This window comes from Sturnus vulgaris, chromosome Z (genome assembly GCF_052056855.1).
Source record: "Sturnus vulgaris isolate bStuVul1 chromosome Z, bStuVul1.hap1, whole genome shotgun sequence".
Lineage (NCBI taxonomy): Eukaryota > Metazoa > Chordata > Aves > Passeriformes > Sturnidae > Sturnus > Sturnus vulgaris.
The window spans coordinates 58,210,690-58,237,231 of NC_142283.1; the positions used below are offsets into that span (position 1 = coordinate 58,210,690).

Genomic DNA, 26,542 nt, shown 5'->3' on the forward strand with positions numbered 1-26,542 from the left:
ATTTTGTTTTGTATTTGTGAGACTTCTCTTTAGTACTATATTACTAGGCAACCTCACAGCAATTTGTCTTTTACTAAATTATTCATCAAATTATAATTGCCTGTCATAGTATGACAAACGTGTATTTTTAAATTTTTTGTGCCACTAAAAATGTTTTTTTTTCACTGTCTTAAAGAGGTTTGCATGAAGAGCTGTAGAGTTACTTGCTCTTTTCCTGTCTATGCTGATCAGCTGAGTATGATATTGTTTTTCTTGTTTCTGCTTTAAATTCCATTTTCTTGATTTTCATGGTTGAGATCCTGTATTGCAGCTCATCAGTATTGTTTGAGAACAGGATCATTTTATGTGAACATTGGATAGAGTTAATTTGATTTTTGTTTATATGGAATTTCTAGGTTGGTATTTGACTGAATGTCATCTGATGTTTGTAGGCATATTTGAAAGTGGTGCTTTGGTTTGGTAGGTGTTTCTTTTGTTTAATGTTTGTTTAGGTTGTTTGAGATTTTTTTCCCACTGATGGAGTAGAGACGCTATTTCTTGCATTGTTTTAAATTCATTGCAGTAAGCTATCAACTGTATGAGATGTATTCTTTAGCTTGTACATCAGAGGACATCCCTGAATTGCTTTCTTATGTAAACACTAAAGAAACAGAATTTTAGAAATAAATAAATAATTTTTTAAAATATGTTCTGGGTTGAAACAATATTTTTTTAAGTTTTTTTTTGCCTTCTTGAAAACACTAATGTTTCTGTATTGCTCCATGAGTTTAAGAAGAGATGAGATTGTATTTTCTTTTTCCAAGGGTCTCACTGGAATTTAGTCTTTTCTTTTTTTTGAGTTTATATCTTTCTTTAGTTATTATGGAGATGAAGTTGTCCTTTTTTTACTGACTGTGAAGCATATCCAGAATGTGTTGTGAACTAAGCAGCTAAAAAAATATGCAAAAGCAAAATGGTTTGTCATGCAACTATTTGTCACTTTGGAATTATTACTATTAGAGAGCTAAGTACAGAGTTTAGCTTGCAGTTCAGCAAGTTTCCTTCTTGAAGGCCCACAAATCACTGCAGCGTGATAGGGGCTGTAAAAACTTCCATACTGAGAATGAGGAGCTTCAGCATTCATTTTAAAATAGCTTTATATCTTTCATCTATTTAATCAGATAAACCCCATTGCCCTGATTTCTAAAAATTATTCTAATAATACAAGTGAAACTTGATTGTTTGTAGATGTATGGTAAGCCAAAGAGCAAACAGCTTCAAAACAGATGTGTAATTAAGCATCTGCACTAAAGAGTATGACACTTCATATCGAAGATTGTCTGCAGTTGTCCTGAAAGGGAAGGCAGGAGGAGTGGATTAGTCTGAAAAGTAGTAATACAGAAAGTGCCTGATATGCTGTGGCATTTTAGGGATTTGCATACATTGCATATTATTAGGTAAGACAAGTCATATCTGAAGTTGACACAAAATGATTACTGCAAGAAACAGCTAGCATTTAGATGAAGGAAATCCAAGGCTTGAGAAGTCTTGAACTTGAGTCATGCAAAAGTTTAGTCTCAGTTGATATGGTGTCTATCTCACATGTTTATTGGAAGAGAGTACCTGTCAGTTTTTTCAGATGGCTGAAAAATTTTTTACTTAAACCACTTAGATCCACACATTAAAATTTTGACAATCTATGCATATAGAGCTTGTTGTTTCACCACTGCAAGAACCATTTAGAGAAAAGAAGAAATAGTCATTACAGAGAAATATTAGTTTGTGGCAATTCTTTATGTATGAGAATTGCAGCCGTGATAGAGCTGAGGGGATGAATGGCATAATATTAAAAATAAAAAGTGAAGATTGAACATACTGAATACATACGTTTTAGACATCCAAAGACAGGGGCCGTAGAAAATTAAAGTTCTTTGTCAATTCTGGAGTTATTACACCTTCCTTATATTTGTTGTCTGAACGGATAAGTGTTTGACTCAATTACCTCCCATTGCAAACACTTAATTAGAGGTTATGTTCTACAGTTGCTGTATGAGTTGCTACTATTTTCCAAGCCTTTTCCGTTCAAAAAAAACTATTAAAATATTCTAATTAAATACCATTCTGAAAGATTATCATCCTTAAACTCCAAACATACTGTATTATCGGGGTTAAAAAAAGATAAATCTGGTTATTCTTATTCTTATATTCATTAAGCTACTTATAGGCATTGCAGTACTTCACTATGAATCATTATATTCTAAAAGATATGGGAAGATCCTAGTACAAGTAAGTAAAACACTGATTACATTATAAATCTTATGAAAATTGTTTTGCTTCTTATGGAACTGCCTTAGCACTACATTTATAATTGCTTTTCCCAAAAGATAAATAGTATTTTAATCTTATTTTTAAAGTTGTTTTTATAACGTAAGTACTTTTTCTGACTGTGTGAAATGCATTCCTCATTTAGACGAATTACCTAAACAACACAACAGGAAAAAAACAATTTCATGCTAGTTTTATAACTAATTTATAATAGGTATGTTAATGCAAAAAGCTAATCAGGGAGTCCCATAGCTTCTGAGTCTCTCTATTGCAATGAAGTCTGACTTTTCTCCATTGCCATATCTTTTCCTGATTAAATATACTTACAAACTGATTTCTCAGGAGGTTTTGTCTATCATTCAGATACCAGGATAGCCTGGAATTACAATAGATGTAATGAATGAAGTTATGGCAGTACAAGGAGTAAAACACTGCTTAACTGAACTTAAGTGACTGGTTATGCATTTAGTGTTATGTCATTATTTAAATTGTCCATAACTAGCACTTGGATACCGAGGGAGTTCTTGGTCAGCTGCTTTGTAAAGCTAAACACTTTCTAGAAGTCTGAAATAAACTGTGTGCACATCCATTTAAAAAATATCTAGCCACCTGGTAGCCAAAGTGTGGACATTGTGTAAAACAATTCCAGACTCGGGTTCCCTTGTCTGAAGAGGATGTAAGAGTGTATTATGTGCGTTTGTGCAGTGGGTGAAAATCATCAAAGTATGTAAGATTACTGCTGTGGAAAGTAAATACAGGTTTGTTAAAACTTGTTAAAATAGCAATAGAACTATTGTTAAAACAAAAGAACAAAGGAACTATTGTTAAAAGAACAATAAAATAGATTATTTATTTTAACATGTTTCTTTTCAGCTGCCATCTGCCTCTTCTCAGTGCTCTTCAATAAATTGATAGAGTTTTAGATTACATGTTACCTTGTGGAGAAAATCCAAGACATTTGATACAGATATCATTCGACTATATCTTTAATATCTTTATATTTTAAAATATTTAAAAATATGTTCTAAGATCAGACTGGATGTCAAACCAGTGTGTTCCTTCCACTGTAGCAATTGATTTCTTTAGAGGCATGAGTGTGCTGTACTGAAAAGAAAAAGAAAAGCAGCCAGTCTTGTGATTGGTAGTAGCTGTTCAAAAAGGGAGTATCACCCTCAGCATCACATGCTAGGTTGTCATCTATATGCATATGTACAAGTACACCTATACAAGTATTGTTTTGGTGATCAGTCTTTAAAGGCAATGAGGTATAAGGTCTGACCATCAACATGGTATTTAATTTTTACATATATGAATTTATGCAAAATATAATGTGTGAATTATGAAAGATGTGGAAAAAATTTAGCGTTGTCCACAAGAGATTTATGACCAGTGGCATAACATAATAAACAAGAGCTACAAAAGTTGGAAAGGAAATGCTCATGATAATCTGATGACAATAAAATTATCTTATCTAGTTGGTTACTTGCATTTGTTGGGTGGTTGTTCAGCTATTTTACATAGTTAGAGTTCTCCTTTGCCATAAGTCACTTTTATGACTTACTGTGAATATTGCTGCAGGGTAAAACGATCTTAAGGAAAAATTTGGAAGTTGAGAGGAAGAGCACTTCCTTTACATGATGTAGGAAGGGTTTAAACTAAAGATTACAGGGAGGAGATCTTAAATCTATCCCACTCCTAACATTTTGATGCTAGTCCCAATGAGAGATGCCCAGAATCTAGAGAATGTTCAGAATCCAGCAGGTTTAGATAAGGAGGAAGTTCTTTGTTATGAAGGTAGTCAGGCACTGGAACAGATTGTACAGAGAAGCTGAGACTGCACCTCTCCTAGAAGTTTTCAAGGCCAGGTTGGATGGGGGTCTGAAAAATCTGATCTAGTGAGGAGTGCCCCTTCCCATGGCAGGGTGGTTGGAAATTGATGCTCTTTAAGATCCCTTCCAACCCAAACCATTCTATGTTTCTGTGATTCTCTTACAATAAAGAGAGACAGAAAATACAAAATAGAAGTAAGACAGGAAAATACACCGAAACATGTATTGTTGGTACGTGCACTAGGTTCAGGATGGAAGGGTTACAGATCTTTGGTCAAGGAAAGGGTTTGTGCAAAGACTGCAAGGCTATTAGGAAAAAATTGGAAGTTAATATAACGGGAAAGAATAAGATAATGCTGCAGCTCAGAGACCAGCTTATTTATAGCAGTTTATTGACAGGATGAGAATATTATTTTTAGCAGCATCTTTTGAATGCTCTTTAGGAGAATTACATCAGTATAAGAGTCCAAAACACAGTACAACCAAAGGATTTTTCATCTAAAAGAAAGGTTAATGTTTTTAAACTCAGGACTTGGAAACATTTTTCTTTCATTTTTCAAAGTGTTTTGATATTTTTGTGCATCACAAGGAATATAAATTGGTAAAATTAGGATTATTTGCATAGAAATATTTCAAAGTCATCTCTATAAAGAAATAAAAGGCTATTTAATTTGCCTTCTCTATTTCTTGTATTCAAGTGTTGACCGGGAAAGCCCAATAATTCTTATACAGGGAAGAATGTAATTAATTTCACCATAAGAATAAAAATTAACTATTTTTTTTTCCTTTTTGAAATCTGTCTGCTGGCAATGCAGCTATTTGCTTATTTTTGTTACGCTCTTTTCACTGCTATTGACGAGCGAGCAGCAGATCATTTGGATGGAGTTTCTAAACTGCTTATGAGCAGTGATCCACCTGCAGCATGGTACAATAACCTTGATCACAGTAGAGATCTTAAAGCAGTTGAATGAATATGCTAAGCTATACACCAGCCTTTGTCTCTTTAGGACCAGAAAATACATTAGCCATGTGCATTTACAGGAAAATCTCAACTAGTGGAATAAAATTTCTGATCAGAATGGAAAAGCTATCCAATAAATCTCTGCTTCTAAACACGTCTAAACCAAAAAAGAATGTTTTAATGCCTGTGTCCTTCCTGGGCTAAAGAAAGTTTAAAAAGATGTCTTAGTAATTCTGCAAATTCTGGATTTACCCACATTATCATCAGTATTCTTTGATGAAAATCTAAGAACCTAGCAACATCTAGAAAATATCCATTGACAAAAGTAATTTTTAGAAGACATTTAACTCTTGTTCATTTGGATTTTGTTGCTTTAGCAGTCCTTCTTCGATGAGCAACATTGGATCTGTTGTCTTGTCCTGAGATTAGATGCAACTCTGAGAAATCTGACTTGGTGGAAGATGCCCCTATTCATGGCAGGGGATTGGAATTTAAGGTCTTTAAGGTCCCTTCCAACCTAAACCACTTTATGATTTTCATTCTATAATTTCGTTAATATGCATTTAACACAATGTGCATCTTATTTTTAAAATATCCTATTTTAAATTCTGTCTCATAAGGAAACAGCAGTGGAAACTACTTGTAAAAAACATGAGAGGGAACCGGGACAATTTAGGATGAATATGACCCTGCAGATGCCAGCACTTCACATGTTATCGTCTTGAATTCCAAGAACAGAAATACTGATGAGTAAACTCTACAATGATATGCACTTAACCAAGCCCAGGCATTTAAATGGGTTTTTTTCAGCTTCCTTTACCATCCAACTACCTTCTGCATGGCAGAGGTGATGCTTCTGGAGGCCAGAATTTCACAGTAATTAGAGTCCAGCAGAGATGCTAGAGAATTTGGCCATTTCTGAGACCAATCAAAAGGAGACACATAACAAGGTTTTCTAGTATTTTAATTACTTATAGAACCTTTGTAATTAATTCCTGCTCTGAAGAAGATGTAGGAGATGGTAGCAATATGCAGAATATATAAAACCTAACCTGGAAAGTTCAACAAGACTTTTGTTGGAAAAAGAATTCCATGTATCAAGAAAAATACAATATTCATGGTTCTGTCCAAAACTTGTGAATTACTTTTTTCCTTCTGACAGTCTGCTCAATGTGTTGTACATCTTTGTCAAAGGTTCCACAGGGTGTTTGGAAAGGAAATTATGTACAATATGCTAAGATGTGAACAGTCAAAATGTTAAATATTTCAGTTGATCTTTCTGTGAGAAAGTACATGTGGAAAACACAATTTATGTTAAAAATATATCACCCCATTATTATTTTTTGCTTTGTCATTTTAATAAATATAGCTAAACTGTGTTTGATCTGTTCAAAATTATTGGAAGGGGTAACACTACAAAAAACCCCAAAATAACAAGTCAATAACATTACAGTGATTTGCTTTGAAAGGACATTGCCTTTTTAAATAAAAAAAGCACTGAAGTAGGAGGGAGAAAAAACTATCAAGATGGATGTCCTGGATTCTATACATCTCATGTGGAAAGTATTAGTTTTATAATCAACTTTCTCTAGATTTAACACATATTACTCCAAGTGATCCCAGTGTTTAATCCCCTGCAGGACTGTTTATATTCTAGAGATGTTCAGACAAATTGTATCTGTTGGGGTAGTAATAATTTTTTGCAATATTTAACATGAACTCATTTTAATTCTGAGGAAATAGTGGCATTTTCTCCTCCTATTCAGGCTTATTTGCCTGCCTGTTTATTGTTTTAGCTGGAGGCACCTTGTTCAATATTTATATTAAGCTTCAGTTTAATATTTGTATTAAGTGTGTCTGGTAACAGATGACAAAGACAGTAGGAAATCTGTTCTCTCTAGATACATTTGCAAATTTATATTCAGTTAGAAAGGAAAAATATCATCTGTGTACTGTTCTTTTTGTAAATGTAGAAGGTTAACTGATTGTGGTATGGTCAATTGTGGTCAATTATGTAGCTCACAAAACATCTCTTTTTTGTATTTTTGTGTATTACAGGTAGCATAGTGTACCTTGGGATGATGGTGGGGGCATTCTTCTGGGGAGGCTTGGCAGACAAGGTGGGAAGGAGACAATCACTCCTGATATGCATGTCTGTCAATGGATTCTTTGCCTTCCTTTCATCCTTTGTCCAGGGCTATGGCTTCTTCCTCTTCTGTCGCTTGTTTTCTGGATTTGGGTAAGCTCCTCTAGTTTTTTTCATTTTCACAATTCTGTTTTAATAAAACTTTTCTGTTTGCAAAAGCACACTATTCAGTGTAGAAATACAGTCTGTGTATGAGGTGAGAGAATTAAGCAAGATAGCTATTACACTCTTAAATAACAACTTGAAGGGGAAGAATAATTACGGGGGGAAGACACAGACTGAAAACTGTGAGATTGAGTTTGTTCTTATATTGCAAAGGATAAGTTTTGTGAACTTGATCAATTTGTTTAACTCTTTTGTGCCTCAGCTTCTTTTTGTACCTCGTTCAGCCAACAAAATAACGCTCTCCTCGCAGGTGTACACTAAGATTTTGGTAATATTTGTAAAGTTTCTAATGTTTTTGTGTGCACAATATTGTTTATAATACCACTGCACCAAGATAGTAAAATTTAAACAGGGTCCTAAATTGTGCCAAATGTTATTGCTCTCTCTGAAAGAATGGTGTTTATGGACCTATGTTTTCTTTACTTTTAATTTAAATAACTTCTCAGTGATTTAATTTATAAATCTAGACTTTTGTGACCAAAGATGGAGATACATAAGTAAATTACAATGAGAAAGCTTCTACCTTTACTGCACCCTAGGACAAACAAGAGCTCTGTTCTGCAGCCTGCTTAGTTTAGCACTTTCAGTTATTGCTTGATTAAGACTCCTATTTACAGTTCCAATTCAGACCACTCTCAGTCTTTAGTATGCTGAATAGACAGCATCTGGTGAGAGCACGGCAGTTGTGTTGTAAAGTCATGCACATAGACTCCAATGCTTTTATGATTTGTTGCCTTTATTGTACGTAGCCATGGTTGAGCAATACAATTGTGTGATATTTGTGTTTTGAGAAATCCTTTGAACTGGTCTGAAGGAGGCTAGGGCTCGATATGAACACAAAAAAGGAAATTATTATTGCACTCATTAGTTTTAAACTGATTTAGGAAGAGGAATGAAAGGACAATAGGAGAGAAAAAAATGTGAGGAGTCATCTAGCTAGAAGAATCCCCTTAGTCTGTCATCAGATTGCCAGATATGACTCTATAAGACAATAGGGCAAAATGGCAATATTCTAATTCCTAAAAACTCCAAATCCCATAGAATAACAAAATTTTTAAAATCCCGTATCATAAATCACCATCAGTTCCAGGAGCTATGTTTTCTCACTCCATGGAGAAATACTACAGATGATGTTTCATGACACTTTTCCTGTTCTGTGATCCTGGCATAGTCGAGAAGTTTGTATTACTGCTTAGCCTGGCCAGTTCTCTGGGGCAGGTCTGGACCCTTATGCTACAAAGGGTTTTTTTTGGCAGACAGGTTTGACTTTAACCTAAATTGTCCCTTTTGGGATATACTGCAAAATATGTGTTTATTATGCCTCATGAGAGACTTGCCTGCACCGTTTCCTCCTCACCTGTCCAGGAGTTTTACAGTAGAAGTCTGTAACTTTCCTTGCTATACATGTACGACCTTGATTGAGAACCATGTTCTCTTGTGTACTCAGCTTGTGATTAATGGTAGCTGAAAGAGCAGGCCCTTCGTATTGGTATCTTAGCCTTTCCCCACTCTGTTCAAAGTTCTCCTATGTCATCTTTGAGAGCTACATGAATAGTTCAATAGATAATTTGTCACCGTGTACTATATTTTAAATGGACTCTCCAACACCAAACAAACCCCAAATCAATCAAACAACAACAAAAAAGACAGCATAAACTGCAGAGTAATTCCTCATAGCAATTACTGCAGAAAGAGGTTCATGGCTGGCTCATATTTGCTGTTTTCTCTAAAGATTGTTTTTTTCCCCTGAATAATCCGCTTCAGATGGTATCAGGGTAGCAGTGTGAAAGCCATGAGGTTTCTAGAAAAGAATCTGTTTCTCAGACCCTCTAGATGAGAAAAAAAACTCATCTTGATGGTTTTTTCCCCTTTTCCAATCAATGGGTACCTCACCAAATTGTCACAATTTCTCAGGTATGGAGGATAGTGGCTTAGGAGCTTTGTCTTCCAATTCCATCAGGACCCATGGATGTATCTTACCAGGTCCCATCAGCCGCTGTGCCTTCAGGCTACTTAGATGTTCTCAAACCTGATTTTCTCCTACAGTGGGATGTTGTCATTCTTCCAGCTCCCCTGTCTTGCCTTCTGCAGCTGGCATGAGCAGAGCTCTTCACAATGAGGACTGAGGGGGAAAAATAATTGAGTGCCTCATCCTTTTCCATATCCAGATAACCAAGTCTCCAGTTTCCTTTGGGAAAAGGCGCACATTTTCCCTAGTCTTCTTGATGACATTCCACTATACCTCTGTTTTCAAGGGAGGATGCTTTGTACCAGTAATTTTGTATGATTCAAAGAGCCGAACTATGGCATTAGAATGATTTGAAGGAAATAACTGAATGGTATGTTGTAAAGGCAAAATAGTATTGTTACTCAGACTGGAGAGGAGTAGGAGTTTTCTGAAGGGGCAGAGAGTTATCTGGACAATTTCTTTTAACTAAAGATCACTGAAATATTAAGAAGTATACAAATTATATAAAATCATTTAGGTATATAGAGTTTAAATTGCTCTGTTATCTTCTAGAGAATAAAAAACCTGTTAAGAAGCATAATTGGCACTTGGTGCCATGATCTAGTTGAGGTGTTAGGCCATGGGTTGGACTAGATGATCCTGGAGGCCTCTTCCAACCTAGTTATTCTATGATTCTGTGAAAGATAGAACCAGCATCTGATAAAATATTTTATTTATTAAAAAACTACAATAAAATATATTATTCTCATACTCGTTTGCAGTGAAAATGTGTTTACAGAAGTAAAATGTTCAGGGAAAAAAATACCCCTTCAAATACTCTTTCCCCCCATTTTTAATCTGAAAAAAACTTAAGACTAATAAAATTTTTGCAGGCACAAAAGATATTTTGAATGCAAACTGGTATAAATAATATCAAGATACTGCTGCATAAAGGGTATTGAGACATAAAAAATTCTGAAAGGTAAACTTAAGCTAGAAAAAAGAATGAAAAAATGTTGGAAAGTCTGCAAAATTATTTCCTTTTCCAGAAAATACCATTACTGTGATTCTTCCATTGATCAGTTAAAAATCAAAACCCGAATGGAAATTGAATCCAAAAGCCTGATAATGGTCTAGGAGGGCTCTGGACATGGTTTCCTACAGAGCAAAAATATCTAGAAAAGGAACTGTGAGTTGTATTCGTCATTCATCACCAGGGGAAGGTGCAAATATTTATCATTAAAAAGCACTTTTTTGTGTCTGTATGAAAATATCAAAGGAAGGTTTCTCTGATACAGGGCATGACTCACAACATAGTTGTTAACTTGAATGAAGCTGGACCTGCTGTCTGTTCGACAATTTCACTGTGAAATAGTATTCTCAAATACGTAATTGCACCCAATTTCTAAGAAACATTAATCTAAACTATTAATTTAATATTTTTAATACTTATAATTTTAGGTGCAGTTTTTTAAAAACGCAACAACTAAATGTATAATAAAGCGATTAAAACTGCACTACAGATTTGTCTTAACCCAGTAAATTTCATTTTTTTGCTTTGAGATACGCAGAGATTATACAATTTGTGGGGAAAAATCAATCTTATCCGGCCCAAATATTACTTCCAAAAGAAATGAAAGTTTTCATACAGTGAAAACTAGCTGAAATAAATATCCTGAGGTGAACTACAATTTAGAATTTTTTCAGACAACTTCATATATTTGCTCCTGGTAGAAAATGATTCTTCTGAGCAAAATAAAAAAAAATGCCAAATAAATGTATCCTATTTTAAAAGCACGCAGTATTTCCAGACTGCAAATATTTCTTTCTTTGCCAGAATTGCCAATTTGGTCGAATTTCTTCTCCAGGCCCACGGAAATATTAGGAAATACGGGTTAGATATTGTTAACTGATGCAACTAAAACCTATTAAGAAGCTTTTCATCTGCTTGTTATCCCTTGTGAATAAAAGCCTTTCTCAAGATATATTAACATAGCATTCCTTTTCCAGACTGCTTTGGACTATATTTCATTAAATCTGAGACTTACCTTCATTCTTCCTTTGACAATCTCTAAACCTTCCTGCAGTACTCCTTCTAATTATTTGGATCTACCACAGAGTGCTGGTGTTACTATGGTAGAACAAAACTCACAATATACACACAAAATATATTTTTCTCAAATTCTTCATAGTTTTATGGGCAATCAAAAGTGAGAAAAAATCCAAAACCGTGAATGTAGTTTCTCACAACTTGTAGTTTTGAGGGGTTTTCTGTGTAAGTCCACACATGCTGACTTTCACCAGCAGATTTGTGTATTGTGCATAGTGGCAAGAAACACTTAGAGTTGTATATCGACCCTTTAGAGACTGTGACATGAAGGGTATACAAGCAGTCTGTACACATAACAACAGCAAAAATATTCCAGCGGAGATGTAGACCATGTGGAAACAGGACAAGATGGTTGACCTGCACAAGCAGGAACTTCATATCTAGACCAACATTCAGCATTTATAATTCTATGTCATCAGTATTTAGTATCATGTTGTATTTATCTTTTACCTCTTCATATTCACTTGTTCCACTTCTTTTTCACAAAGCACCTTGTATTTTCTCACTCTCAAAAGGTTGTAATCTTCTGCCTCTGATTCCTCTTCAGCATTCATCTGCATCCCACCCAGGGCTATCAGTGTTTTTACACTGTGAGCTAATGAATAGCTCTGCAGGTGACTGGCTTCAAAGCTGATAGGCTGTGCCAAAAGGGATATATGTTTCTCAGTGAAGCCAAGTAAGCAGTTGGCAAGGTCTGAGCTTCATAAATAGCTTTGATTCAGTCCTTGCAGCTTCAGATATGAGTAGAGGTTGATGAATCTAAACCTCAGAGAGAACTGGTCTTCCCTAAACCTTCCCTTCCCCAAGAAAAGAAGACAGCATTCTTATGGGGAAAGGAAGATTATACAAAAGGGAGAAAAAGACTAGACAAGGGTAAATAAAGAGAGCCTGCATGACAGAAGAAAAATCAGAATAAAAATTATAGAATCATAGAATTATTTAGGTTGGAAAGGATCTTCAAAGTAATTGAGGTCAACCATCAACCTAATACTGCCAAATCCACCGCTAAGCCTTATTCCTAAACACCTCATCTACACATACTTTAAAACCGTCCAGGGTGGACATTCCACACTTCCCTGAGCAGCCTGTTACAATGCTTAGCAAACATTTCCATGAAGAAAATTTTCCTACTATGCAATTCTTCTGGCACAGCTTGAGGCAATTTCCTCTTCCTCTATTTTTTGTTAATTGGAAAAGGAGAGACCAACCTGTCTACACCTCTTTTCAGGTAGTTGTTGGGAGTGATATGAATTTTTTCTTATTTTCTCCATCTGAAAGACCCCCAGTTCCTTCAGCCACTCCTCTTAGGACTTTTGCTCCAAATGCTTTGCCAACTTTGTTGCCCTCTCTGAATATATTCCAGCATCAAAATGACCTTCCTGTACTCATCAAAATGACCTTCAGCCCCTGTAGAGGGGCCAAAAACTAAACACAGGAATTGAGGTCTGGCCTCACCAGTGTCCAGCACAGGGGGACAATCCCTGCCCTTCTCGTGCTGGCCACACTATTGCTGATCCAGCCCAGGATGTCACTCGCCTTCTTGGCCACCTGGGCACACCCTGGCTCATGGTCAGTCACTGCCACCAGCACCCCCAGGTCCTTTCCAGCCACTCTGTCCCAGCCTGTGGCACTGCCTGGGGTTGTTGTGACCCAAGGGCAGGAGCCAGCACTGGGCCTTGTTGAACCTCACACCACTGGCCTCAGCCATGATCCAGCCTGCCCAGATCCCTCTGCAGAGCCTTCCTGCCCTCCAGCAGATCAATAACCCACACAGCTTGGAGTCACCTGCAAACTGACTGAGGCTGCACTCAACCCCGTGTTCAGGTCATCAATGATGTCATTAAACAGGACTGGCACCAGTACAGGGTGACCAGTCAACAGCTGGATGTAACTCCATTCACTGCTGCTTTCTGGATCTGGCCGTCCTGACAGATTTTTACCCAGTGAACAGAGCAACTGTCCAAGTCATGGGCTGCCAGTTTCTTGAGGATAATGCTTTGGGAGATGGTATCAAAGGCTTTACTAAAGTCCAGTTGGGCAACATCCACCATCTTTCCCTCATCCACGAAGTGGGTGACCCTATAACAGAAGGAGATCAAGCTGGACCACAAACCAGACCCATGGTGTCTGGGCCTGATGCCCTGGTTCTCCTTTATGTGCCATATGAAGGTGCAGGCTGCTCTGCCTCATGGCCTTCCTGGACACCCATCAGGCCTGTCGTTTCCCAGATCCTTCTCCATGTAGATGACCCTCTGACCTCCAGCCAACAGACACCACCCCATTTGGCCAGCACTGCTGGTGAATTATGGAAAGTGGCTCAGTGAGCACTTCCATCAGCTTGGGTGGATGCTATGCAGGCCCACACACTTGAGCATGTCTAAGTGCTGTAGTGGGTCACTGAACATTTCCCTTTGGATTATGTGGGCTTCATTCTGCTTCTTCTCTCTGTCTAACAGATCAGGAGGCTGCTTTCAGCTGAGAACAGCAGGTCTGACTATTAAAAATTGAAACAAAGAAGACCCCTATCTTTTCTTCATTCTTTGTCAATTTTTCCCCCTTCCTGTAAAAAAGACTCAATATTCTCCTTAGCCCACCTTTGTTGTAATACTTTTTTGCCTTTTACAGCAGTAGATAAATTAAGTTCCAGCTGGGCTTTTGCTCTCCTGATTTTCATCCTGCATGACTTCATCAAATCCCTGTACTCTTCCTGAGTAGCCTGCCTATTCTTTCATAGGTCATAAACTCTTTTATTTTCCTGGAATTTGGCCCTCTGTTCAGTCTGGCTGGTCTTCTTCCCTGCTGGTCCAACTTTCAGCACGTGGTGACAGCCTGGTCCTGCACTTCTAGGATTTCATTCCTGAAGAATTTCCAGTGTTTCCTGGGCTCATTTGCCCATCACAATTGCCTCCCAAGGGACTTTCTCAATCAGGCTTCTAAACAGGCCCAAGTCTGTCCTCCACAAGTTCAAGGCACATGTTCTCCTTGCCACCCTTCCTTATTTCTCCGACAATGAAAAGCTCTGTCATTTTGTGATCACAGTGGCCCAGAGAGCCTCCAACCATCATACCACATCACCCACCAGACCTTCTCTGTTCACAGGTAACAGCTCCAGTACAGTGCCCTCCCTTGCTGACATCCTGACCAGCTGTGTCAGGGCATTATCATCCATACAATCCAGGAACCTCCTGGACTGGTTCCTCTCCACTCTGTTGATTTTCTAGCAGGTATGTGATAGGTTGAAATCCCCCAAAGAACAATGGCCAGTGGTTGTGAGAGCTCCTCCAGCTGCTTCTAGACTATTTCACCTGCCTTTTCTTCCTGGTTTGGTGGTCTATAGCACACACTGACCATGGTGTTTGTTTTTCAAGTAAAAACTTGAAAAGAAGAATGAAAATGAAGAAGAAAATCTACAAAAGAAAGAATTCACTAGCAGTGATTTTGTGATTACCAATACTGGCATATGTGAAGGCAATTTATCTGACATATCTGACAAATTTTTTGCTGTTATATGCTTGAATGTAAAATAAACTTGATTTTTAAAAATAGTGTTGGGTAAATATGTGGAATTAATTATTTATTTGTGAATTCATCTTTCATCAGAATGACTACTGTAGAGTTTAGTAAATTATCATGTGCATCTTTTTTACAAGGACTCTCTTGCTATTAATAGCACACAGGCCACTTGTGTACCTGCAAGAAAACTTCCTTATTATTCCCAGTCCAAAGAAACACTTGTATTTAAAAATGGGTACAATGATCAGCAAAGTTAAATCTTTAGTGTGATGCAGTTTTCTAGGGCTTTATCCAGCAGTTCTGAAGGTAAAGGTTGATCTGTTTGCTCATCCTTAGATTCTTTGCCCGTCTAATGGCAGTTCTGAAAGGAAAACAACAGAGATATTTTTCAATGAGACTTGTGGTACTGGGGTAGAAAACTGTTAAGAAGAAATGTTATGTGCAATTGAATGGAAGGACAAGGAGTGATGGGCTGTTTCTAAATCTCTGAATCTGTGTTTTAAGCTCTATCACTTTTAAACAAATAGCAGATAACAAGGTGACAACTTGCAAATGCTGTCTATTTTTAGTCTGGATGCTGTTCAAGTTTGAAAGAGAAGACCAGGTATTTCAGAAGAAAACCATCCTACCTTGTATGTTTAGTATTCTGTAAGGGCTTTTTGTCCTAATTATCTCTATTCCTTGTATGCTGTTGCATTTCAAGCCCCTTTGGCTAGTGAATCTGCAAATAAACAATAGCTTCTATCTGAAGCCAGAGGTTTCTGAATGCCTCACAGACCTGTTTTCATCCCAGCTGTCACACTGTGCAGTTGCCAAAATCTGTTGTGACAAATAACAGCTCTGAAGGTAGATTAACAGACATTTATCATCTTTGTTTGCAACAAGGAAAATGCAAATGTATCTTAGCTTATTGTTTATTTCACTGAATCCCACTCTCCTAATGTTCATCACTTAAATCTCCTTTTTGTTTCACCTTTCTCAAAATTTCACAGAACAAACATGAACTGAGAGTGTACATAAATACATAAATATGCATTCTCTCTTGCCCTGACTACTTCTGATGGGGTTTATTATGTAAGATGAAGAATAACTGAAAAGATCAATATTTATCATTCTTTTTATTGATATTTATGCCAGTCTCCCACATATAAACAATATGTGCCATAGCAAAAGATTCCTGCTCTTTCTTCAGTCCTGCTCTTGCATATATCCCTACATATTTACAAAAAAAGCAAGGCTGAATGCATGCATGCTTTTATTTCACATCAAAAGCTGATATTTATTGACAGCACTTATTGCATGATCTTGGGCCAAGCTCAATGAAGTTTTGCCTCCTGTTGGTGTTAGATTGTGCCTCATTACAGAATGTGTTATTCAAGAGACATATATCACTCCTGATCATCATCCCAGAGGCTTAGACCAGTGAGTTTTTTAATCTTTTTAAAAAATGTTTGGACTCCACACAATTTATCTGTGAAGGTACAAAAACGTACTTAGTTTTTGTGCACACTAACAAGATACATACTTTTTGTGACCCCCTAAGGAAGTAGTGCATGGACCTCTCTGTTGTCTCTGAGTAACATGTTTACATCCACTGCTTTGGTTAGGATAACTGAAGAGAAAACAGAAACAAATAATGATAAGATAAAAACTTCAGCTTGTTTGAATAATTTCTGTTTAGGAAAGTTAAACTCCTTCCCATTTTTAGAATGAATGTTCTTCTCAAGTCAACACAGTTGGGCTTTTCATCTGCACAGGCAGACATATCAAGAGAAGAATATAGTTTCATGTATCAAATTATTTTCTAGAGGTTACGATGAACCATATAATTTATAAACACAGTAACAGCAAACAGCCCACTGTATCATACCAATTAATTGCCAACAGACTTAATCATTGTATCCTGTGTGAAAATAGCATTTGCTTTTCTCTTAAAACAAAAGATGTAGTCTTTCTACTGAAAACTAGCAGCAGCTCTGCTTTTACTTTTACTTGAAATTTACTGCTCTGCATTGCACCATGCATTTCACAAAATGTTGGTGGGCAACAGAGAGGCAGTTGCTTTCAAACTTACAGTAAGAAAATGTTGAGAATCAAATTCTCATCCTTCCATATAAGTATGGAAGGGCTCACCTGGAGGCACTGAATTATAAGGGCTTGTACAAGTGCAAGGGAAGATGGAATCTAGCCTCAGTTTGGGTTTTTTTAACTATAAAAATTATATTCTTCCTTGCAGCTGTTGGGTGATTTGGTGATGGGTTTTTTAAACAAGAACTTTTGAGAAGTTATTTCATAAATAGCAATAGCAGCTGAAGGATCTGAAAAATCCTCACAAGAGAGTGATGGAAAAAGTTTGTGATGGAAGTGATGGAAGATTGGAGATACTCTGATCTTCTCTTGCCCAAGTCTTTGAGAGGTAGTTTATGTTTCTGTTAGCAGTGTTCAGTATACCAGATACCATATTAGTTCTATAATGGAAAATAACTGTTGTACCAAGCACAGGTTAAATTTTCTGCAAGTCAGTGAGACAGCAGGATTTCCCCATCGCAAGAAAATGAGTTGTGGTTCTACTCTTGGCCATGCCTCCTCAATTTTTCCTCTGCCCAGGCTTCCAGGGGAAGCTCCAAGGACATTGTCTTTTGTATTTCCACTCATGGGAAGAAATGAGATACAGCCTTTGCTACCTGAGTATATAACAAGAATTCCTAGAAGTGTAAATGTTTGTGTTACCAGCAGAGCCTTTAAGAGCTGGCAGGTTCAGCTGTGCAAAAGATTCATTGTAAAGCTAAATATTGACCAGCAGTATTTCAGAGAAACCAATTCTTCAGGATGTCTTAATTGAACCTTCCAGTACCTGAAGAGATCCTATAATAGAAATGGAGAGAAACATTTTACTAGCATTAAGTGACAGAATAAGGGAATGGCTTCAAATTGAAAGAGACTAGGTTTAGGTTAGATATTAAGAAATTCTTTCCTGTGAAAGTAATGAGGAAAGCTACTGAGGAATGCCATGCCCTCCATGGCTGTGTTGAAGGCCAGGTTGGATGGAGCTGTAAGAAATCTGGTCCTGAGAAGGTTTCCCTGCTCATATGAAGGGGTTAGAATCAGCCGATCTTTCAGGTCCCTTCCAACCTAAAGCATTCTATGATTCTTTCAAGAGCTGTAAAAAGGAAAAGAGAAAACAGAAGTCCCCTATACAAGTGTAACAGCTCAATCCAGCACTTCATCATGGTACATGAAGATATATTAACATAAACTGTATGGCTATGACACTGAATTTTCTTTATGGTGAAATACCATTTCTGTATTCATGTTTCTCTTATTAATATCTATTTAAAACTATTTTGAGATTTGCTGTTTGCTTCCAGTCTGGCAGCTCTCAGATGACATTATAAATGCATTTATCTTTAAAATTCACTTGAAAATTCAGACCATGCTTTATATATTGCGTCAAAGTATGTAATCTGAAGGTATTTTCATCATTGGAAAAAATAAAATCCACAAACACTTTTCCTGATGTAGAACATTAGACAGATTGGGTACATAGTGAGCAGGTAAAGATAGTAAAAGATGACTTGGAAACCAAGTACCAAAAGTTATACGTATTTTGAGTTACTTTAATTTTTGATATTTCTCAAACCAAGTTGAGTCTTCTCTTTTTTTTTTCCAACTGACCTTCAGATAATGTTTATTTTACCATGAGAAAAAAATGAATATTATATGAATGCATATGCTTTTCATTAAAAATTAAGTAAAAAGCCAGCATGAGCTTAGCAATTCACGCAGTGCAACTGAGTAGAATATATTTTGAATTGTGTATAAAAAAAAATAATTGACAGTTACTTCATGGTTATCTAAATCATGGGAGGTAAGACTTAGAGAAATACATATTACTCTTCGAGAAAATGATTAATATTTTTCCATTAGAAGCAATGTACTTTGACACTTGTCAGTAGACTGCCATGATTTTGTAATGGTGAAAGTTTTGTGCTGGTCTCTGTGCCAGTGACTGACACATTGACAATTCCCTTGAAACATTGAATTCAGTAAATAGCACATAGAATTTTCAAGGAAGTGTTTAACAAAAATTGCATCCAAACTGATGAAAGTTTTCGCTAGAGTTCCCCAACATATGGTACAATTTGAGAAAAAACACTTGCTGGAGAAGCTGCTTGTATTTGAGGTTTTTGATGACTGCTGCTATGGGCTTGTTCAGACTTTATCTAGCTGTTACTCTCCTGCTTATTCCATGATCTGTATCTCCTTTTAGGATCGGTGGCACTATGCCAACAGTCTTCTCCTATTTTTCGGAAGTGCTTGCTCGGGAGAAACGAGGTGAACACCTCAGCTGGCTCTGTATGTTTTGGATGATTGGTGGCATCTACGCTTCTGCAATGGCTTGGGCAATCATTCCCCATTATGGTAAGAAAAGCCATAGAAGAGGAAAAATCTCCTTGTGATTTGGAGGTTTTCTAGTATGAAAATAAAGATCTTGAAGTATAGCTTGAAGAAGGGTCTTCACGTCTGTTCTCAAACTACTGACACAACTGATAAAAGAAATAGATTCCTTTCAGAGGATATAGTGAGAATAGGTTGTATGTCAAATAAGAAACAGTTTATTACATGGTGCAAAACTTCACCAATATCCATATTTAGTAAGATTCTTTAAATTTCTGCAAACCTGTACACATGAAAATGTAATTGGTGTTATTGTTAAATCTGGAGAAAATGGATCAGAGAAATTTTAAATTGCTGGGATGTCAAATTAGCAGTCCTTTTGATACAGGAAAGATTATCAATTAAACATTTTTGAAAAGAAGAGTAAGAACTTTCCTAAATTTTGCAGGGCTTAAATCTGAAATTAATCATAAAATAAAGCTGTGATGAATGTTTCCTAGTGATATTTTTAGAGGTGTAAAAACAGATAAGTAGAACACAGTACATTTAAATGCTGTAGGGATGTATGAGGGCAATGGCTGAAGCTGTACTCACATGAAATATAAGCTATTTTGTCAAAGAGCTCTTTAATTGCCCTGACATAGTTAAATATAATATGGAGGTACAGATTCAATTCTTTGTCTCCTGGGCTTGCCTTTTAGAAGAGTCAAGTGCTCACAAGTCTCCAGTGTTGCTGAGACTGCTCAGGCGTTCTTAAAAATCAGCTTCTCAAGCAGTTCTCTCTGTCAGGCCTCAAGTGAAGTAAAGGAGCACTGTGAGTTAGATGGCATCCAAAGCAGCTTTCTTTCGCCAAGCAGTGAGGTTTATTGAAGCTATATTGTGAAGGTTTTCCCAAAGTGATGGGAACATTTAGCAAGTGATAGCGTCCAGAAATAAATTATAATAATGCAGACTAATCAAATACCTAGACTGTTGCATTAAAATTAATTTTAGGGTTCAGTACACTCGACCTGAATCTGTGTCTTCAACCTTGCCTTTTGACTTTGAATTGCTAGAAACAAAGAGAGGGATTTGTGCTGACAAGGCACAATATGGATTTTTTTCCCCCCAAGTAGTAAATTGCTCTGGATGCCAAGTACCTTTTTGCTTTCCTATTTTATTTTCTTTATCTTTCAGTGGAAAATGCAAACGTTATGACAGACTGATTTACATAGGTTATCTAATTTCATGTAGATTATATAAACAACTTTATATCCTTTACTGAGGTGCTTTTAGAACCTGGCAGTATATTTTAATACAGTACACTTATACCAAAGCAGTGTAAACAGGAAAAGCATTTCTTCTTTCTTTAGCAGTGGAAGAATATCAGCAACAAAGAGGTACTGCACTGTTTTTTTTATTGTTGTTCTTGTTGTTGCTTTTTTCCACTTTCAAAAATATTTTTTAAATAACATAAGACAAAACAAAGTAAAAAACAATTTCAAAACATAGTATGCTTTAGTGCTAGACATACAAATCACTACTTGCAGTTTATTAAGGTAAGTGATAATGATCAAAAAAGGCAAAAAAATCTAGCTATAAACAGAATCCTTTTTCACAGTGAAAGAGGTAAGTTCATACATAATTTTGGCAAAATTAAACAGAATGCATTTATAGGTTTTGATGAGGTCTTAAAGCTATATTTACTTTTAAATCCGACTTTTTTTTGTTACGTTAGAATTTGAAAACCTAGTCTTAGTTCCTACTACTAATGTGAAATCTCTACAGTTCAAGCAAACTATTTTGTAGTCATAACGCTGTGCCAAGCTCTCAATGTTGTCAAGGGCTCCCACGGGAAAACCTTGCTCCAGCATTTGGGGAATGATGTCACACATTGCTGTCCTCTCCTAGAAACATTCCAGGTCAAGCAAACGCCCATGTAGGTGTCTACACCATTTGTATCACAAGCGTTTTCAAGCTGTCTCTTATGATATTTTGTCTTTTACAATTTCTGCATGATTTCTACCTTGATTTATTTTGCCAGGATTAAGCAGAGATAGAGATTTTCCTCCAAATCACTTCCTGTACTTCTCATCATTCACATCTTCACGGACCAGGAAGCAAAACATAACTATAGAAAACTCACCCACTTTTAAACTACATTTATATTAGTGCATAGGTATTCTTGTGTTCTCTCCTTCTCGCTTGAGGAGTTGACAGTGTTTGTTTTTCTCAGCTGGACTCAGAAGTTACCCAATAGCAGTGAATGAAGCTCCATCTGTATGAAAAGCAATAAACTGTCATTGAGCACAGTGAAATTATTCTTATATTAGTAGAAAGATACCAAGTCAACACAGTAGAATAATTTTGAATATTCTTCCCTCATTTACCAATTTATTAATTTCATTTGTACTCTTTCTTATACAAGCCACTTTTTAAAAGTCCTAGATTCATAAGTACACACCATCTAGCCCAAGTGAAGCTATGTGTGTTTGTTTGTCCATTGAACATATCTTTGGGGGAGAAAATGAAGATTACTCTCTATATGTAACTGTTTATCTCTGTTGTTGTTCAAGCAGCATAGCAGAGTCTGAAACAAGAGTAATGCCCTGGAACACAAAATAAAGTGTTGATAACTTGTCGTGACATCAGCATGTTGTTAAGTGAGGGATTAGTGTGATGCAGTGTTGCAGTGACCACATATACAAAGGCTAATATCACCTGGAAGAAAAACATTTCTATAGCAAAGCTTTTTGATTTATATATGTGTTGGCCATAGTTTAAAAAGTGGAAGTTTATGTACACTTGTTCAAGTTCCCCTAAACTGGAGCTCAGGCTGTGGAGAAGAAAAAACACCTGCAGAGAAATGCTCCTAATGGCAACTGATTTCAAAAGTCCCAGATTAGACTACTGAAAGGGAGCTCCTCTCTACAGTGTTTATATCAGGCTGGAGGGGAGAAATAAGAACCATTCTGTAAATACTTCTGCAAGTACAATTTTAGTTTTAGCATCCTATTTCAAGGTAGAGTAATTCAAAGATTGTCAAATTCATCAACTGTGTATCATAATAGTCTTTCTAAAAAGTTCCATTTCAAATAATGGGGAATCCTAAGAAAGATAAGTTTTAGTTTAAAATCCAGATATTGTTATCTTACGATTTTTTTAAAACTGAGTTTATTTTTTAGCCTGAGAATAGGAATTGAAAAGAATTATGAAAGTTGTTTTATCGGTTATTAAAAGAGAAAAATATTCTGTGCCGTGATTGCAAAAATCAGTCTCAATTTTTTTGTAATGTATCTCAAAATTAAACATCAAAGAAAGATAGATAAGGATTTCAGTGTCCTTAGCCTATCCGTTTTGATATTATCTCTAATTTTATGTGTTTCACCTGTAAGATTCATACAAGCTTTTTCTGGCTTCATGGACTATAGGGAAATCTTTTGAAATTTGCTACATTAGCCAGAGTATTTTGTTAGTCATAAACAAATATTGACCTTATTGGTTCTTAAATCTTATTCTTGAACAAGAAGAGGAGTTCTTGACCAAAAAGAAATTAGATTGCAAGGTAGAGAACAGGATGATGCAGGTATCCAGGTTGTTACAGCATAAGCTGCAAGTGGAACCTGAAGCTTTTTCCAGACTCTCACACCCCATCTCTGGTATTTACCAGAGAAGAGAGGAGATAGACATGTCAAATGACATTAGTGAACAAGTCTCCATTTTATGGCTAGAGACAGAGACGTTACTTCCATATATATGAAAAAAATTCCAATTAAATTAGGCTCCATTATTCCCTAAAACATTTCAAGGAAATAGGAAAAATACTTCTTTCTAATGCACTCAGTACCAAAATCAGATGTAAGTTTAAACAAATCTTCAGACCAGCGTAATCATATTGCATGACAGATCTTCACCTAAAGTATTCATTTTTCATCAGTAGAGGTTTTGTTTTTTCCTGCTGAATTGAGGACCGCTTACTTGTGTTCATAAGAAAGGTATTTAACATCATTCAGGAAACTTGGAGTAAAAAACTGTGGAATAGAAAGTCTAAGGAAATGGCATTCCATTTCAGAAGTGAAGATTTCTTGCTAGGTGTAATGTTTCTCTCTGGTTGTAAGTGGGAATGTATTAATATGTTCTCTGTTCCAGAAGTTTTCTATTGCATCAGCAAACAACTGTTTTATTCTGTGACTAGAAGTCACAGTTAAATATTATAAACTAGTCGCTAGTCGCAAATGATATTTCTACTTCAGTCATTAGAGTTTTACTAGAGAAAGCCATTTTTTCCTGAATATATGTTTTTTTGAGAGAGTAAGTTCTTTACAGTAACACAGAACTTAAAAATACAGACATAGAAGTGTTCAAATAATGCACTCACTATTGACTTGCAAAGCATTGTATTTAAAATATTAACAATAACTTCTATTTTTAAAAGGTTTATTATGTCTCGTACTGGAAATTTTTGTATTTATTTCCTGGTCTGTAAAACATATTCACTTCTATTCTCTCTGAAGGTTTTTGCTTATTACTTTTCTCCTGTCAATATGATTAAATGAGTTTAAAGGAAGAAACTGGGACTTAATTTAGATAGGATAGAATTTAAGTTTTAAATACAGTTGTTACATAGTACTAACATGAGCTGCCAAATATATTTACAGAATCTTCATTCACTGGATGTTGTCAAGGGCACATGAAACTACAGCCTGTCCTTAATAGTTTAAAACCATGCTAAATTCACTAGACCTACCAATGGAGACCTGTTGACTGTTCTTAATTCTACTTTCCATAATTAGATAAGTCTTTTTGTAGGCACAGAATCCATAACGGTTTCTACCTGAATGCAAATGTGAGGAGAATGGACCAATCTGCTTTTCTTTTGAGTAAAAAGTGGCTTGCAAACTGGCCTGAAAAATATTTCTCAGTTTGTAGCAGAAGATTGTTGCTGTAAAGCAGTTCAATTCAACTGAAGAAATTAATGCTGCTGGCAATGAAAACGATCCTTTTGTCACCCTTGTAGCATGGTGGCTTAAGAACAGTTTTTATTGTATTTTCCATGTCATATTTGCTCTGTTTTTGTGTCATCCAACTGAAGATAAAAAAGATAAACCTATCTTCAAGACCGCGATGAAATCCATTTCTGCATGAAAGCATCATGAACTGTATTGTAGTAAAACAGGCAAGGCAGCCGAGCTGCATGCAGCAGCTATGCAGATGAGGAGATGGAGAGCTACTGGCTCACTGCAACTCACAGCATGTAAAGCATCAGGCAGTGTTAATGGAGGAATTAACCTCTCAGCCTGCTGCAGATTTAACTGAGAACATGATGGACTAAAATTGTGGAGCAGCAATGAAAATAGAAAACCTTTTAACTCCCTTTTTCTATCTGGGTTTTTGTTGGGCTAAAGTGTTTCTCAGTGTCACATGGCAGCAGTGATACTGGGTTAAAAATTCCCAGGCTAATGCTGCATACTATCTGGAGGTTAAAGGCTTAGGGCACAGCACGTACTAGTACTTGATGAGCAATGAAAGCAGAAAGATCTTAGGAGGCATCCATCTTTCAGCACTTCTGGTCAGCAGACCTGGATCCTTTTGAGTGGTAGGAGCCATTAAGTGTGGATTTAAAGACTGAGCTGATATTTCTGTCAAAGGAAGGTAGTACAAACAATGAAAAAGATTTCATAATAGTCTGGGTGTCAGTCTGACGCACACAGAACATAGAGAGACAGACATACGCCTCACACCAGGTTAGGTGAACAGGAAAAGACAACTTTATTTACATGAGATGTCTATTTATAGACATCTAACAATGATCCTGGATTGGACAATGCTAGAAGAATCTCTGACTCCAATAGGCTTGTTAATATGCCAATTTCTCTTCCTCCTAAGAGGAATGCACACAACCTCTGTCTCTCAGAAGAGAGTGTGAGAAAGTATAAAAGAATGTTTCAAGATCAGAAGGCAAAAACTCAGAAGCAACATCTGTTAGTTAAGCATCTAAATGAAACTGCCATGAAAATAACGAAACCTCAGGCACTGAAATTCCTGTTGCAAGGGCCATTGTTGATTCTGATTTGAAGAAAGTTGATGCACTGGATGCCCCTCAAAGTTCCCTCACCCTCATTAAACTGATACTGTGTTGGGGTAGACCAGAAAACAGCAAATGAAGAAAAAAACAAAAAAAAGCAGAATTTTAAAAGAATTAGAAAGAGTATTGACTATTCCCAGCACATGCAGGAAAATGCCGGTTTATCAAATTGTTCTGGCTGTTTGCTCCAAATGGAAGACCAAAACTTCTTGGCCAAATAACCTTGGGTTGGTAGAAAAGGGCATTTATAAGTTGATCTTTCTTTAATTTTTAAAATTTGGACTCTCAATTTTAAAAAACTCCAACTCCTTAATACTGTTTTTCTTTCCTATTGTTTTCCTCAAACATCTCTCTAAAGATCTTCTTTTTCATGGTAATTCAGAAGAAATTCATGCCATAGCAGCAGCTGCTTGGGAAAAAGCTGAACCCAAGGCCATTTTTTATTATACGGTAATTTCTATTTTTTGCAGAAGATATCTGAATTTCATCAGTTGTCCAGTACAAAGAGAAATGCCAAAGAAGATGGCCTGGGGAAGAAAACCATGGGGTTTTTACAAGCTGTAAAAAACCAATGGATGCACCAAGAAATCTGCAGAATTTGAAATCAAGATACTGTCCTCTTTTTCAGGACACATGTAGAGGAAACATGTGAACCAAAATTTAAAACCAAGAACAAATCTTCAAATTTGCCTCATACAATTTCCTTTCTGATATATCTTATGTCTTCAGAATCAGCCTTAACAAATGAAAAATATCACTTAAGGTTTAAAGAAGTTAGAGCTTTGTTAAGGTTGAATCTGCATTTGTTATGAGACTGTGTCATGCTGTACAAATGGAATAGATCAGACATAAAGGCATCTACTACATAACGCAGCATCTGTTGATCTGTTTTACACTCCTTTAAGAGACAAAGTGATTGATCCCCAATGTGCTTTGCTTCCCCTCTGCAAATACTTAATGCACTTACATTAATCAGGCATTCTGCAGATGAAAGTATATCTATACTTTTTAAAATCTTTGTTAAAGTGTGTTCAAGGCAGTTTCAACGTTAACTTGAGGTATCAACTTCTGCTTGTGAATTGTTCCTCATTTGAAATAATACTA

General features: G+C 36.3%; 1 protein-coding gene across 1 annotated transcript in view; it reads left to right on the forward strand.

The window, feature by feature from the left end:
- Window positions 1-26,542, forward strand: part of SV2C (synaptic vesicle glycoprotein 2C) — a 112,641-nt gene that overhangs the window by 42,709 nt on the left and 43,390 nt on the right. Inside the window, exons 3-4 of the mRNA XM_088157318.1 lie at window positions 7,153-7,333; window positions 19,247-19,398. Coding sequence (XP_088013444.1) covers window positions 7,153-7,333; window positions 19,247-19,398 — 333 coding nt within the window. The remainder of the gene's footprint in view (window positions 1-7,152; window positions 7,334-19,246; window positions 19,399-26,542) is intronic.